This window comes from Xenopus laevis, chromosome 3S (genome assembly GCF_017654675.1).
Source record: "Xenopus laevis strain J_2021 chromosome 3S, Xenopus_laevis_v10.1, whole genome shotgun sequence".
Classification (NCBI taxonomy): Eukaryota; Metazoa; Chordata; class Amphibia; order Anura; family Pipidae; genus Xenopus; species Xenopus laevis.
The window spans coordinates 78,752,633-78,770,548 of NC_054376.1; the positions used below are offsets into that span (position 1 = coordinate 78,752,633).

General features: G+C 36.6%; 1 protein-coding gene across 5 annotated transcripts in view; it reads right to left on the minus strand.

Annotated features, from left to right (window-relative positions):
* The window catches only part of ptprz1.S (protein tyrosine phosphatase, receptor type Z1 S homeolog), a 110,180-nt gene that overhangs the window by 40,699 nt on the left and 51,565 nt on the right, over positions 1–17,916 (minus strand). For 3 of the 5 annotated variants that reach the window (XM_041587594.1, XM_018254220.2, XM_041587593.1), the window contains exons 8-13: positions 16,169–16,319; positions 12,283–12,467; positions 8,304–8,430; positions 5,915–5,961; positions 3,789–4,776; positions 1,338–2,012 (exon numbers count right to left, since the gene is read on the minus strand). In XM_041587594.1, coding sequence (XP_041443528.1) covers positions 1,338–2,012; positions 3,789–4,776; positions 5,915–5,961; positions 8,304–8,430; positions 12,283–12,467; positions 16,169–16,319 — 2,173 coding nt within the window. 5 annotated transcript variants of the gene reach the window in all.

The window sequence follows — 17,916 nt, forward strand, 5'->3', positions numbered from 1 at the left end:
AATAAAAAATAATGAAATAAAAAAAAACATTGTTTGGAATAAAATTTGTTTGTAACATCTGATACCTTTAACTCAAAATCATCCCACAGAGATTAATCAGAATCGACCCTAGTGTGTTAGTGTATTGTGTGACTGATAGGGATGTGTTCAGCTGGGGCAGGGACTGATATAACCTGGGTACAATGCCATGGGCTCCATCTCTGCTATTGTTACAAAACACATCTAGAACTAGCAGACCCCAAACATTAATTCTGTAAAATCTAGACTAGGTTGTTGTGCAGCAACAGTTTAATTTATTAGTATGCTAAAGCTCAAAGCTAAGAAAGGCATCTTCATCCCTTTAAAAAAACCTGCAGGGTCATTTCTGATGGGAGCAGTCCCCTAGCCTTATCAGTTCTTTTACATAAATGATAGCAATAATGAGTTGTGTCTAACTTATGAAGTAGCACATAATATAACATCACATATCTGAATGCCTACAAAAGACCTCCATTCAGATTTACAAGATCAAGCTAGTATGGCTTTTATAGCTTACCCATGTGCAATGAAGCCCTTGATGAAATGGTATATTTATTCTGATGGAACAATAAAATATATATATATATATAAATGATATTCTTATTTTTTTTAGCTACCCATGACATTTTTGGTAGTGAGCTGGGTCCTATGCAAAACTCACTTGTTCTAGTATAGTTCAATGCAAAGTGAAAAAAATGCCTTTAATATATAGTAACTAAAAGCAAACAGTATCTATTTCACAAAGTGACCATAGCATGCTGCATGCACCCGTATGTAACAATTGGTTGCATTCTTGTTACATTTTTCAATGCATTTACAGTAGTTGATTAATTGAGAAGCATAGGAAAACAAAGCAGGAAAGACCCCATCGCAAGGGCGAGACATTAACCAGTTTGATTAAAGGAAGCGCAAGCTATGTTAGAAATTAGTTTAGTTTCCATGTTTAATCACCATGTTTATTTTTGAGACATCAGTTACATTGAAAAAAAAATACTATCTAGCTCAAAACAATACTTAATTTAATGCCGTGCAGTCATATGAAATGAAGCAGACTTACCACTGACATGCCTAGTCTGCTGTTTTGAAAAAAAAAAATCATTATTTTTGTATTGTTGTATTCCAAAGGTGCAACAACCCTGGATGACATGAACTCTGTGATTTGATCTTGTCTCAAAACTTTTTTCTATATTCTATAACAATGTGGTAATACTACTATAAAGACCAAAACGAAAAAAAAATTGGAAATGTTTTACAAAAACATGAAATACTTTTGTTGAGAGCATCAAGAAATTGTACCCTTCTGGATATCCACCACTAACCTGCCTCAGACACGTTGACTACTGGTGAGCGTTCACTAGTAACAGATGGGGGTGATGTCATTTCAGATCCAGGAGTTAAATCTGCTTTACCTGGCTGAATTGCAACCTCATAGTCTTTGTCTCTGTCATTATTATCAGAAAAATTGAAATCTGTGGAGGTTTCATTATCACTAAGGCTATCTGATGTACTTGGACCAGAACCACTCTCTTCATCAGTAAGCACAGCCCAGGAGCTTGATTCAGATGTATTTTCCAGAAGGGTATTATGAGTCTGAACATGAGTTTCCAGTGCAGTGAACGGGATGTGCTTCTGTCCAGTGCTGCTCATTGGCATTGTTGTCGATAAATAGCTCCCTCCTTCCATATCAGAATCTATATTGTTGTCTACTGCAGCAGTTGAAAATGCACTTCCTTCTTCAGATTGCTCTGAAAGTTCACTTAAAGTTTGATTCTTCAGCATCACTCTGTGTACAGAACTGCTATCATCAGCTACCACATTTTCTTGGGCTTCTGTATGTGATGTGGAGTATGTGCTGGCTATGATAAAACCATCATCAACTACAGAAGGCCCCATTTTGGTGTCAAAGCTGACAGTAGGTAAGGTATCAGAGGATGTTTGGGATGTAGCTGTTAACATTGTTAATGTGCTAGGACTCTCACTGTTTGGAAAACCAGCTGGAACAGAAACATACACAGTTGGTAAAATAACAGAATTTACAGTTACATCTGTAGATAAGGAATACGTCACGTCCTTATATTTTCTTGAAGCAGCAGGAATGCCATGCGTAGCATAATGAGAGGAAGGCAAATGGTCATTTAAAGTAGTATCTTGTGTTAATGTATTGGTAGGAAGCACTGGGGTTGAAACTGCATGCAAAAAAGTAGGTTCGATATCTAAAGTTTGCTCTGCCTTTTCATTAGCATATGATGTACCAGAATTTACAGTAGCAGACAAATGAGGTGCAACATAATGGCTATGCAAGGCTAACACTGATTGTTGTAACACTGTGGACGCAACAGAATTTGGAGACAAATCATTACCAACAGGGGTTACATATGTAGAATGCAACAAAGACTGAATAGTGGTATCAGAAGGTGTAGGCAACAATGATGAATCAATATTAGAGGAAAAATTATAAGAACGGGGTGCATCATTCAATAGTTCAGCATGGGTCACTTTTGAGGAAACGCTAATATCACCTGAAGACTGTAAAACATTTTGGAAAAATAAATCACTAACTGGTTTATCTGACACTTCATAAAATAATTCCTGAGTTGGAGAGAGTAGCATATTAGAAGAAGAAGAGACAGTTGACACTTCAGGAAGCATAGCTTTCAGCGATATGTCAGCAGAGGTTGTAGGCAAAGTATTTATTTGCTCAACAGGTAGCAGATTTTCAGATGCTGCATTAATATCAGCATCAAGACTCCTTGGAGTGGAAAAGGACAATGGAGGGGTTTCTTGTGATGATTGTTGCACCTTAAATATATATTCCCTGGCATCTGATGAAGAAAGGCCTGCCACTTCTTCATTGCCTGCATGTAAAATCACTGGGCCATAAGCAGATACAGTCTGCAGTCCAGTGTTTGATTTACCTATATTATCACTTTTATTCACTGTCTCGTTTTCTATAAACTCATTTGTCTTAAACACATCCCCAACTGATGAAACAGATGACTGTTCAGTCAAATCATCTGTCCCATAGTTAAAAAACCCACTACCAGAGAAAGTATCAGATCTGTCCTCATTACTTAGTTTGGACTGTGTAGGCTGAAGTGAAATATCTTGGACACTTATTGAACTTGGTCTATACAATACTTCAGTGCCAAGGTATTTAATTATTGAACCCTGGTGCAATATGCCAACAGTATCACGTGCTGAAGAGTCATATGAAACAGCAAAGCTTTCTGAGGAAGCCATATCACTAGACAAAGGAGAGGTAAGTTCAGACACCATGGAAAGTGCATGCAACTTTAATTCAGTGTTGGGAGAATCAAGGTGAGTGATCAATTTTTTAGACTTAAAGGTGTGACCCCCATGATCAAATGTCAATGTCTCAGAAGCACCATAGATAGTCTGATGTGGCTTTACATCAGAATAATATGTGTGGCTTGGCTGAAGTAATGTATTGCTTTCAGTCAAAACCAAAGAATCATGCAAGGAGAGTGTATCTGTTGGAACTTGCGAAAACAATTCAGAGACTGTATACAGATGACGAGACACTTTACTAGCGGAAGCAGCTGAGGAGAATGCAAGCAAAGGTGTGCCATCATAGTAAGACAGGGAAGGTTCAACTGACACATCAACACTGGGAAATACAGGTGTGGCATGCAGGATCAGATCAATATCTGAAGAAGCAGGGGTGGCTTTCAGGAGCTTGGTGTCATAGAGCAGGGGGGTAACAAGAGGAAACACTTCACTAGTGAATGAGGGTTGAAGAGGTATCTCACCATTAGAAACTGGTTGAGTTGTCTGAGACAGTGTTGCCTGAGAGAGTACCTCACTCACAGATGATTCTGAGTCATGATTTCCAAACCCTGCAGAGACAGATTCAAGTAATACTTCTGGAGTGGAAAAAGTGGAATTTGGAACCAGCGGCATCTCTTGCCCAGGAAGTGTAGCTTTGTTCACGTCTTCCAAACTGGAAGCAGTAGCCTGCATCACTGTCGCCCCACTGGAAAACGATGTTGACAATAATTCATCCATAAGAAGATTGATGGAATTAGTTGGATGTTGGCCTTCAGTAACCACATTTGACTTAGAGGTAGAAATTGAAATAGTATATAAATCAAATTCAGTAACTGGGGCTGTGACTTTTGATATGTCCTCACTGGTTGAAGTAAAGGCATCATCTATGTCTGAATCAGGGATGTTTGAGGACACGATATTTCCCTGAGATGTAATCTCTGAAGAATATATTGCTGTAGCAGGAATAGAAACTGTAGAGTGATTGGAAACTGGCTTAGGACTCCTTGTTGGAATAAGAATTCTTCTCTTCCAATTTGTAGTTGTTTGTAGTTCGCTATCAGCGCTGGTTTGCTCATCTTCTTCTGCTATACTTTTAGTAGAGTCGGATATGTTAAGCATCCATATTTCAACTCTGCTTTTAAAATCCTTACTTAAATGAGTTGTAGCTTCAGATACAGACTGTGGCATTACAGCATCTTCCGCAGATTTTCCTGAATAATCAACAGTTGTATCGTGCATTGTTTTGGTTGTAGTTTGTAAAGTGGGATAGAGATAAGCTTTTAAAACATCGCGGTGCTCTTTTAACTTGTCGTCTGCTGTCTTTCCTGTAGTAAGATATGCATTTCCTTCAGAATAGCTTGAAGTGGTTGCTTGCCCTCCTTGCGCTTGTTTTTGGTTTGTATTACTAACAGTGCTTAAACTTTTTCTTGTGCTTTCATTTTCATTTTCCTCTTCTACCTCTTCACTGTCCTACAGAAAATAAAAAGTGGGGAATATGAAAGACCTGTGGCTATGGTCCTCTCTTATGGTTGCTTCCGTCCCTGCTACATTGTCACAAATACATTTCTTGTCACAATTTTCTTTACTAAAATTCAACAAATTTGCAGAAGAGTAAAAATTGGGTAAACACCAATGAAAGTAAGGTTTTCATAACAGGGCTGATAACATTGCCCACAACAGATACCTGCTACAGTACTCATTTAGCCCCATTCATTTTGCACCCCCTTTCTGAAACCCATCTCTCTTATATCTCTGGATGAGAAAACAGAAAGGCGGGCATTACTTGAAACAGTTTAAATAAACAGATTTACTGGTCAATAGATTTCCAAATGCACTGTATAACATTGACTAATATGTGCAGTTTTCATAGTAATACAAAGCGCTGATGGTGGAGCACACCGCAGCTCAGGCTGGTCGCTAGCTCTCGCGAGACTTCGGTAACTCGCCCGAAGATTCCAATAGTAAAAGCAAATAACTGGCGCGCAGACCAATTCAAACTGTGGGTGTGCAGAAAGATCCTACGCATTTCGTGCCCCTATACCAGGCACTTCCTTAGGCCTGAGGAAGTGCCTGGTATAGGGGCATGAAACTTGTAGGATCTTTCTGCACACCCACTGTTTGAATCACACTGTATGTAGAAATAATGCCACATTGATATTACAACTGGCGTCTTCGGCGTGAATTGGTCTGCGCTCCGAATGTGAGTTATTTGCTTTTAATAATGTATGCAGCTACCTGGATGATTCTGGCACTGCATTTTGTAAGAAATATTGGAGGTTATTTACCAAGATGGGCAAATATGCAAGAGCACTAAGAGGCACAAGAGCATGAACAGAGCACTGCCAAATGCAGGTAGCATTGTATTCATGGAAGTAGCTGCAAAACAAAAACCACATATCTGTAGAAATTCCTCAAGGGAGGAATGCAAAGAACATTTAACAACCTGCCTTCCTATTGCTAAATGAGCTCTCTTGGGTATCAGTTACCAAGCGTGGACACAATGCAGGTGAAAAGTGACATCTGCACAACATCTATCTATCTATCTATCTATCTATCTATCTATCTATCTATCTATATGCTTGAATCACTGAAAAATATAACTGAGTACCTGTATGTCTTCTTCAGTTTCTGTGAAATCATTAAATGGATCAGCTCCTACAAAGAGGGAAAATAAACATAGCTTTTTATTTTTATTATTTTTTAAGTAAATAATAAAATGTTTAAGATTTCAAAATGTACATGGCAAGCATGGTATATCATTCATAAACATTTCATGGTTCAGGAGATTTCTGAAATTCATTTTACAGGCATGTTGATAAATTTTGTCTTTATTAATGGCCCTTTATGACATATTATGCTGGTGCTCCATTGATTTGGGCAGCTATCTTTGTTTCCATGTTCATTTGTTTTAACTGACATGATTAGTAAATAAAATGCTAAATGAATTAAAATGAATCTGTTGGGAAAAAAAAGAAAGACATCTTACCTTTTTTTTCACAAATGATGATTGGTTTTCCACTCTTGATAATTGTACTGTATTTTGTTTTAAGTATTCTCATTAAATATTTACCGAAGACTATTTTATCATACGAAAAGGAAATTTTGCAAACTTGCTAAATTTTGTAAACTTCTTTATATATGTGCAATAAATTCCTAACGTATTATTTGTGTACTGTACACAGATTTATGGAGGCAACGTGTGAATAATAGCAGATAGAAAATTAAAGTTTGATGTAATCATCTGTAGAGAGCTGACATTGAAATCAAACAACACTGTAATAGTGTAAATGCATGCTTACTGCAACAGTCACAGTTCTTAATTTGCCATCTTACTTGGCTGCATTTATTGTACGTTTATACATAATTTGAAATAATTGCAATTAGTTAACAGTGTCGCTACCACTTGTTCTATACTGTATACCCCATATTTCGCTATACACTGTGGGGCACATTTACTTAGGGTCGAATATCGAGGGTTAATTAACCCTCGATATTTGACCGTCGAAGTAAGATCCTTCGTCTTCAAATATCAAAGCCGAAGGATTTACCACATTTCCTACGATCAAAGGAAAGATCGTTCGAACGATTAAATCCTTCGAATCGAACAATTCGAAGGATTTTAATCCATCGATCGAACGATTTTCCTTGGATCAGAAAATTGTTAGGAAAGCTTATGGGGACCTTCCCCATAGGCTAACATTGATGTTCGGTAGGTTTTAGGTGGCAAAGTACTTTGTCAAAGTTTTTTTTAAAGAGACAGTACTTCGACTATCGAATAGTCGAACGATTTTTATTTCGAATCGTTCGATTTGAAGTCGTAGTCGAAGTAGCCAATTCAATGGTCGAAGTAGCCAAAAAAAACATTCGAAATTCAAAGTATTTTTTCTTCTATTCCTTCACTCGAGCTAAGTAAATGTGCCCCACTGTGTATGTACTAATCTGCATATCTATATGCCACATGTTATTGTGCACAGCTCCATCATCTTCATCTTGCAAAATTGTGGTACAATCATAAGGTACAAGAAAATGCAAATGTTGTTACATGACACTTAAAAATCATGATGACTAAGAAAAGGCGTTTTAAATAATTATGTACACAAAATGAACAACACATTTACTGTATGTTTCCTTTTATCAGATTCCACTAAATGAAATGATACTACATTAAAAAAAACATACTGTTTAGTATGATATATTAGTATTACAGTACAATGGTATGACACATGTATGACAATTAGATGAGATAATAAAACACAATTCACTTTTGACAAGCCAGACAAAATAATGGTAGACAACATAACATTTCCAATGTAAACATGACATAAGCAGCATGCACAAATGCAATATGTTAAGGTGTGATGGTTACAATGTGATGCATGGTTTAGCCTCAGAAACAAGAAACAAACATATGTCAATATTAGAAAGTAGATGATAATAATGATATTTTCAAGCTATTTTGCAGAGAAACTAATGGCAGTTTTAAATAAAGTCTCAATGCCAAACGAATTAAGAAATATTAGTGTTTTTACCAAAGGTCCTACGCAATAAATAAAAATAAGAACATACATAAATTGACTTGTAATTTACATTGTATGATCTGGACTTCAGTCCAACATACATTTTGTAATTGGAAGCTATCAAAAATACATCAAAGTATATTTCTTTAATTGTGATTTGTAAAATAAAGCATTGGCTAAGGCCTTCACCAAATGTATGACTTTTAAAGGAACAAGAAATGAAACAGGAAATGTATCAGAATGAATGATTTCTAAAAGAAAACTATGCAACCAAATATGCCATTGCATTTTCTATATACGATATATGTGTTGACTTATTCTGCTGATGATGACAACAATAATGATGAGAGGAACGGCACAATTGCACACAAATTGAAATCATTTCTTGTGACACTAACTAGCATATCCAATCAAGCCAAAAAGGTAATGTTTTTAAACACTATATTGTGCTAATATAAAATACTTCTTACAGTCACATACCTTGGGGATCTAGTGTCATGTCAACAATGACTTGATCGCTTCGTTTCCCATAAAGGCCATTTGTGCATATTGCTAGTACTTGAAGAGCATAACTTGTGTTGGGCAGCAAATTGTATATTAAAGCACCCTAAAGGGAGAAAAAAAGTAAAAGCATGGTTACAATGTCTGTGTAGAGCAGAGGTACCTAAAACAGCTTCTCCTCATACTTCAACCTTAAATGAAAGGGCCAACTATGAGGACAGATGGGTGAAGTTGAAGCTGAATGTTATTTATATTTTCAAATACCTGAAGTTCTTATGTGAGCTTGACCAAAATGTTGATGGAGACATGAAAACCTCCATTTACATTTTACAGAACATTTCATTATTGCTATTTAGCAGTTTGTATATCTTGCAACATTCTTAAGCCACATTTATTTCAATATGCCAATGTAGTCCACTAGTGGTCAAGAAATAGGTCATGAGACGGTAAACAGTAAATCAACCTCCACTAGATCACCATTCTGAGTAACCCCCATAATTAATTTTTTGATTTGTCAATGTCATGAGAAGTGTGCATTTAATAATACATTCTGGGTGGATTTGTCAAAGGTTGAATTGTTTTTTCCACTTTTATGAAAACTTAGCCTAATTTTACCCCAAAGTCTATTTTTTCACATTCTGTGAAACTTTTCACAACTTGTTAAAGAAATGTAAATGATCTTCCTCATTTATCAAAATGCTTTCACAATGGGCATCTGGCCCATGCCCCCACCCTAAATGAAAATCTGCCTGTTTTGACTGGTTACTTTTTCAGAACTGAGATAAACTGGCCCTGCATTGTTTACACCTGTAAACCATGTTCACACCCCTAAAGCACTGTACCCTTCACTCCTTCAGACCCGGACTGAAAGTTCCCACATTGTTCACCTGTTCACTCCTCATACAAACCAGCATTGTGTCAATGTATGTAGCACAATATGAACTGTCCATCTGCTCCGATAGCTTTCCCTGTCTCCTGCTCTATTCTGCCTTCCCTATGCTCCCTGTGTGTGCCATAATCTGCCTGCTCTATGCTCCCTGTGTGTGCCATACTCTGCCTGTCCTATGCTCCCTATGTGTGCATATTCTGCTTTCCCTATGCTCCCTGTGTACCATACTCTGTCTGCCCTATGCTACTTGTGTGTGCCATACTCTGCCTGTCCTACTCTGTGTCCTGTGGGAGACCAATCATTGGTATTTTAGGTGTTTTACTACCGTTCATGTGTACATGGTCTTAAAAGTTCTTGAGATAACATGGGTGTGTTTTAAAATAGGGAGCGGCCAACACTGGCTTTCATTATCAGCCCTCCACCATGTAGGTCAGAAAAATTCCGGCCCTCGGTAACACAGAAGTTGTACAGCACTGCTATTGGCCAATAACTTGCAAATCTTCTTAAATCCCATCAGTCAGTAAAGGTGAAAAGAAACCTTTTCATGTTGTTATAATGCAGGAAAATTTTATTTGAATGCAAGTGTAACACCTATTTGGGCCACTCGGGGTTAATTCACCAGCTAGAACACTAGAGCATGGGTTACACGCGACTTACACCCAGGGCAGTGCCTTCGCTAAGTGGAAGTGTTCCCTCTATGGTGTAGTGCAACTACATCCCCCCCAGGCTACTGTGCACACAAAAACAACTTGGGCGCCAGGAGGTTCTTAACAATCAGGAACGGTTTATTATGCCAAAAAGGGCAAATGACCACAGGTTTCAGTACTCACACAGGAGTTGAGGAAAACAGCATATTGAGAGTTCACACAGATCAAAGGCAGGCTCACACAGAGAGTACACAGGCAAATGCAGTACAACCTTTCCCTCCTGGAAGTTGTCAGGAAAGCAGCTTCTACCCTACAGTCCCTCTTCACTGAGGTCCCTGACTGGAGGCAACACACAGAGCCTCTGGGAAGCTACTCCCTTACTGCAAATCCTTGTTGGAGCTTCAGCTGCTCTTTCTCTCTATCCTATCTGCCTTTCTCTCCTAGAGAGACTATGAAAAGTCTGCCCTAGTATATCTGTTCCTCATTCACGGGGTTACCTGGTCCCTGACTTGGACACATGCCTTCTTCTGGGCCTATTGCACTCAGTCCCCCTGAGCACACCCAGCTGGAATCACATCCAGAGGCAAAAGAGGAAGTGGCCACTCCCTGCACACACTATATAGGAGTGAGTCAGAGCAGTGTCATCAAATCTCTCAGCCTATCACTGTAAAGGTTATTTTGTAACAGGGATTCTACCCAATAACCCAAAGAAATGGTGAAAAGATTAACTCTATAGGGCCTGTATCCCTATGGGGCCCTACACAAGTATATGGATAATTCCGACAGCACAATTTGTTTTTATCAGAAAAGGATGACATTTTTTTCTTTCACTGGCTTTTTTGCACTTGACCTTTGATACATGTACCCCTTTGTATTTTGTAAGGTATTTAAGTTACATTTTCCAGATTAAAATGTTAGGTGGGAGGCCCTGTTCCAATAACATTAATGAAACACCATAAAGACACCACATTGGTAAAATAAGGGCACCCCAGTAAGAATTTTATTCTCTTCAAGTGGTAAGGAATAGCAGAATAATGCTTAATGTAAAAAAAAGAGGTATGGGACAGAAGGGGTGGCTGAGCCTTATATAGATCCTTATCTTAGTTCCATGACAGTCCGAAATCTCTCACTAAAATCATATTTCAGTGAAGGGATTAAATCTGCAATTTGTGAATTCTTCTTCTTCACTAATATTTAGCCAGTTTAAAGATGAATCAGCACTATAAAAACAGACTAAAATAAACCCAACATTATGGGTTAACACCACATTAGAGACTGGATTTATACAGAACAAAGTAGAGGAATCCAAAATATATGCCTCTGTTTTTGTGTGCACGGAACACACAAACAAACTCCTGTGAATATGAACACAATCATATAATTAAAGTTAACCATTAACCCTGAAATGCTAAACATAGACATGATATCAGAATTACAAAATATCAATATGGGGAATCCAGTTTTCAGCTTTTCAAATAAGTGCCAATTTGGCAGACTGAACTGACTGCTTTAATCAGCTAGATTGATGACTGTCCAATCCTATCCCTTTAAGAGCAAGCCAATTGTACCACCTGCCACTGGCAACATTTGGAACCTTGAATAAAGGTGGTATATACAGAGCAATGTAGTGGACAGTTTTTAGACTGTCAATGCAATCCCATCAGATCCCTGACAGATTTGTTGGATAACACAAAAAAAATCCTTTGCAACTGTTTGAGCCTTTCCATAATTAAATATATATATATATATATATATATATATATATAGCAAAAAAACGTTTCGGCTTACAAACTCAAGCCGTCCTGAAGACGGCTTGAGTTTGTAACGTTGAAATAAATCTACCAGCTTTTTTTCACTTATCAAGACCTATGTGTGCGGAAGTTTTTTTGCTTTATAGATATGAATTTTTGTTCCAGCACCTAGGCATCACCATGGCTATCTGAGTGCACCTATCTAATTACATGTCTATATATATATATATATATATATATATATATATATATATATATATATATATATATATATATATATATATATATATATATATATATATATATATATTTCTAGTCCTGAAGACGGCTCAAGTGAAAAGCCTAAACGTTGAATAAATATTTTTTCAAGACCTGATTGGTGCGGTCTTTTTATTGTGGCATATATATTGACGTAGTTGGCCAGCTTAAATATATTGCAATATATGGACAAACAATCCCTGTTTTGTTTAAAGGGTAAGGCATTTTTTAGTAGCAGTATGCACAAAATGTCTCTGTCTTAAATATATTGATAATGGGTTGAGTGCAGAGGACTCTTGTATTTGACTATATATATATATATATATATATATATATATATATATATACACACTGTATTGTAAAAATGGCATTATAACAATTATCTTATATTGAAAATTTACAATGCAATTTACCAGGTCTTGATAGCCATCAGTGAGATGTTCATGCTTAGTTTGATCTTCTCCTTCTAAATGTTGATAGAAAACCAGGTATCTCTCTATCACTGCATCATAAACAACCCTGGGTCTCCTCCATGTTATGAGAAGGCTTGTGTTATTCTGTGAATCAGCTCGGACGTCCTCTGGTTCAGAGCTGCAAACTAAGTGAGAAACATACACCGTTATAAGTAGGAAGGAATTGCTAATTAGGCCAAATAATGGGGTTAACTACATAAGAAATATCTTTAGACATAATTATCGTGTGTTGGACGTGAACTTTTTTTGTATACACTTTCAGGGATGTTGTGCATAATAAATATCTGGACACATAATTAGTGGGTTGGACTAGTTATAGTTATTGTGTTTGTATTATAAATGTTATGGATTATATAAAATGACAGAGCTTTAAACTAGCATTCTACAGTAGATGGAAACCCCACAAAATACCAAGGTAGATATATATCAGTCAATCAGGCCTCAATATAAAATGAAAGATTACACAGAAATCCCCTCTAAAGTTATGCTATACCTAGCTTACAAGAATAGTAAGCACAATTATAGTACAGGTATGCGACCTAATATCCAGAATGCTTGGGACCTATATTACTAAGTAACTAAAGGGGAATGTAATATGTTTCGCTAGCGCAAAAAACGTTCGCAAAGATGCTTGCTAATGTTGGGGACATTTTTGACTGATTTACGACGAAATATTTAACAAAACTGCAGAGCTGGTGTTAAAGGTTCGCAATGTCCAATTAAGATTCGCAATGCAATAAAAGCCTAAAGAAGAATTTAATTCGCAAAGTTTTTCTCTTTGTGAATGTTATTACTTTCCCCCCTAAGTAACTAAAAACAATTATAAAGTTAGAGTTAAGAGACTCAGATACAGAAACCAACATAGTCTATGGCTTTATGGTAAGAGTAAAATTTATATTTTTATGAATAAGGTAAGGTGCAGGTATTTGCATTTAAAAAAAAACTCATGGCCCAGCTAACTCATATTGCAGATGCAGAGGTGACACCTAGGAACCTATTTATTATTTTATATTGTAAAAACTAAATTTGCCAAAAATTAAAATGTGTAAAATAAATAGTTTATATATCAAGGTGTTTTATTTTATGCCATGCAAATGCCAGATTTTACACCACTTCAGACCTTTGTAAGTAGGTTCAGGGGAGAAGACATCCTTAGCAAAAACGCTTCTTACAAGGCAAAGCCTGGAGATTATGTCACTGTTTTATACACTGTATAATAAATCTGTCCCTTAGATCTCATTTCCACAGGACTACAATGCCTCTACAATCAATCCTGGCTTTCTGATGTATCAGTAATCCACCCATGCTATAAAAACATTGTAGGACAGAGTGGTTTTTACAATGAATATACCTGTAAGTTTCTTCAGCTACTCTCATATTCATCTGCCCTTGCTTACTTTTGCAAATGCATATACTTGTTGTACCCCATTAGTTTAAAATTGCTAGTCTACATCACTCATATCTCATAGTACAGTATATGCCTCGGACTAGACATCTTTTCTCGCCAACTATCTTCTGTCTGTTAATCCAGAATTGCAGGCACTTATAGTTTATGTGCTTGAAAATAAACCACTTAATGTGACAGGACCAGATCTGCACATGCCAGTTGCCTTTTTGTGTGGTCTTGAGCAAATCTGTGCATTGTATTTGGATTATCAGTAAGAACCTGTATTTCCTTTTAAGTACAAAGGAGCATCTTGGTCAACTGATAAAACTGGTTGTCTACAATTATTATCTTTCTTTGTGCACACAGAGGTGTGTGTCTTAGTATAAGAACAGGCATGGGATATTTTATCTTTAATGCTTGGGACCTGGGGTTTTCCGGAGGAGAGTTTTTTCATTAAATCGGATCACCATACCTTAAGTCTGCTAAAAATCATTTGATCATGTGGAATTATGCAGCTTCTTGCTACCATCAAGTACAAGATACTGTTTTATTATTACAGGGAAAATAAATAATTCTAATTTGCTTCAATGGACTCAGTGGGTGATGGCCCTCCCATAATCCAGAGCTTTCTGGATATCAGGTTTACAGGTAAGAGAGCCCATACCTGAGCATAAAAGCATGGTTTAAAGGGAACATTGAACTAGGGTAAGAATGATCCACGTGGTTATTTGTAAATCTGTAGACATGGTGAATAGCAGATCAATAGCCCCCAGTATAGAGTTAACAGGGCAGGCTTCTGAGAGAGTTACTACGTACCCACCCATCACACATTTTCCTTAAGACATACAACTGTAAAGATCTTCAACAAGGTTTAGTGATATTATTAAGGCAAAAAAACATTATAATATAATATATTTTAATTCAGCAGGAGTCTAGTACAAGTAAACACCGCAAACATTTGTATTTTGTCTGAAATATTTAGGTGCCCTTGATTTATATGATATATTATTATATAATTATAATATGTTGATAACCCAAATTAAATAATAAAAGTTAAATAATAAAAATATTCATTTTACATAACTCAAGACAGTTAACGGTATTACTTAAAATGTACAGAGGTACTGTAAATATCTTGTTCACAGAAGAAAACTATCTTATTTTGACTATGGATAATAAGGTATAATATACTGGCAAATACATGGTAATATTAACTACTATGAACAATAAACGGTACATGGAAAATATAACTTGTTGAAGTTTTCTGTTAAAACACAAGGGGGAGCTATAAACTAAACAACAACAGTCCAATGTTAGTATTAAATAGAAAAGAGTAAAGCAATATACTGATAATGTGTGTGCATTTGTGTACAGTTACTATGCTGATTTAATACAATATAAAAACACTATAGTAAGTGCAGTATGGAAATGAAAAGAAAGATCACCAGTAAATTTTCGCTAGGGACAAACAAACGCCAGCGCATCTTCGCTATGAAATACTCACGCTGCCGAAATAATGCTAGCAAAAAGTCACCAGCGTTCTGTGCCCAAGTTGAAACTTTGCATTTTAGTGAAATACCGTATTTATATTTCATTTGCGCCTGGTCAAGTGGTGCGATGTGTGCGAATCAGTCGCTGCCGACAATTCACCCTTTAGTAAATCTGCCCCTAAGTGGGTAATAACAATCTTGATTTTTCAATTTTCTAGGCGAGGAAAAAAATCAACATTGCAGTAAGGTGTGTTTAAAAGAAATACGTGATTGCCATACAGGCTGTCTTCTAAATAGTCAGAACATAACCATAGGAGCACTCTTGCTTGGCTGCTGGAAGATTCATGGGTGGCCATAGCTAATTGGACACTTGAGATGGAACTGCCCAGTAGCCCCTCCCTTCTCCCCTCTATAGTATAGCAGCACAGCAAGCATGAATGATTAGAGTTTAATTGCAATATATTAAATGGAAGTAGAATTAAGCATAGAGTTAAGATCTTGATATTTAGTTACTCAGTATAATTTCACATTTTATATTACATTGCCCTGTGACTCTAATTCATGGACCATTTTAAGACTGGAACACAAAGCACTGCCCTTATTCCTTTAACACAGATTTACTTCCCATAAATTTGCCAGTAGATATACATAACATTTTCAGTCTTGAACACAGTTCTAACATGTTGCTAAGCAATTTATTCTGAATGACAGATTGTTCCACTCACTAATTTTAAATCCGTGTGTGTTAATACCAGTCCAACCGATTAAAATCATTATGGAGCGTTGTAGTGCAGAATGAATCATAGATTATTTATAGTTAATACTCTTCACAAGAAAGCCATAAATGGTTAGCAAAAGAAGCTGTTTCATACATTTAAGGGATTAGCAAATAATATTTACTTTTTACTGCTAGGTGTATCATTATTAAAGAGAAGAAGCCAAGCATTACCAGGTTCCGGGATCTCCTCTGTGCCAGTATAAGATGAAAATACTTGTCCTGAGAACTCAAACTGCTGGTGTCTATAGTTGTTTTGCAAATAATCCATCACCATGACATACCCAGATTGCTGCATTGTAAGGATCTCACAAAACATTTCCAACTGCAAAAAACACAGTAGGTACAAGTTAAACTCATAGGCCTGTTCATAACAGCCCAAAATCTTTGGCAGGTATGTGACTGTTATCCAGAATTCTGGGGACCTGTGGTTTTCAGCATTATGGATCTTTACAAAATTTGGATGGTCATCACATAAACATTAAATAAACCCTATAGGCTGGTTTTGTTTGTATCAATTACAAGGTTGTATTCTAATATTACAGAGAAAAAACAAAATAATTAAAAAAAAAAAATTCGATTACTTCAAACTGGATTGTACGGGAGATGGTCTTTGCATAATTCTGAGCTTTCCAGATAACAGGTTTCTGGATCCCATAAGCATGTACATGTACCGATGATTACGTATCTCTAGATACGAAACACGTTAGGACCCATTGTTTTAGCAAATTGGAATAAAATCAAGTTTTATCTGCACTCCAGGAGTGCGTGTTCAATTCAGATTGTCGTTTGTATATATTTATGTTCCATTTTCAGCGTTCAGCAAAAACAACAACATCACATGGAAAAGGATAATCTCTATTATACAGTATAGTATTGTACTGTATCGTATAGTATTATAAGCTATATTGAGGGGAATTCACAAAAGTGGAAGAAGCATAAAAACGGAGAAGGACGTTTTTAACGACATTTTCTCCAGACATTTTTAAAATGGAGTAAAACTCAGTGTAACACTTCCACCTGTGTCATCTCTGCATTGTTTCACCCAATCTCCATTCAGTCCACTTTTAAGTGCAGTATTGGGAACTAATTAGCATATTCAGGGAGATTAGCAGCCTATTGTTAGGGTACAACTGTTTTCTGTGCAACCAGAAAAGATATATATATAGATAATCAGGAAGCCGGCACAGCACGTCAAAAAGTCATCGCTGCCTGGGTGCAATATGCCCAAAAATTAAGTAGAGAAGTGAAGAAGCTCGCAATCACAGGACTTATCAAAATCAAAAATGGTGTTTATTTCGATATAAGTAACTAACGTTTCGGCTTGCACTCAAGCCTTTCTCAAAGTGAGAGAAAGGCTTGAGTGCAAGCCAAAACGTTAGTTATAAACATCGAAATAAACACCATTTTTGATTTTGATAAGTCCTGTGAGTGCGAGCTTCTTTACTTCTCTCTCTCTCTCTCTCTCTCTCTCTCTCTCTATATATATATATGTGCATCTGAGAGGCACCTAATGACAGACTGACAGGTTTAGGATGAGCTAAAGACAAATTCAGTAACAATGTTGGTAAAATGTCATTTGAAATGTTGTGTAGAAGACAAAATCTGGAGACTGATAGAGGTTTGTGAATATGGAGGGAAATCTGTAAATTTTATCTCTATTTTTATTTTGTCTTAATATAATATAAGTGAATTCCCTCCATAGAATTGGTTTACAATATTTATGTTTTTTTTTTGGGGGTTAAATATAGTTTAGTTGTTTAAACTGATGTTGGAGTCTAATAAAGTGTGACACACTCAGGGGTAGGGTTGCCACCTTTTCTGGAAAACAATACCGGACTTCCTATATATTTATCTTTTTTCCCTATTAATAACATTGGGAACAGCCATCATTTCTACCGGCCAGGCCGGTAAAATACCCG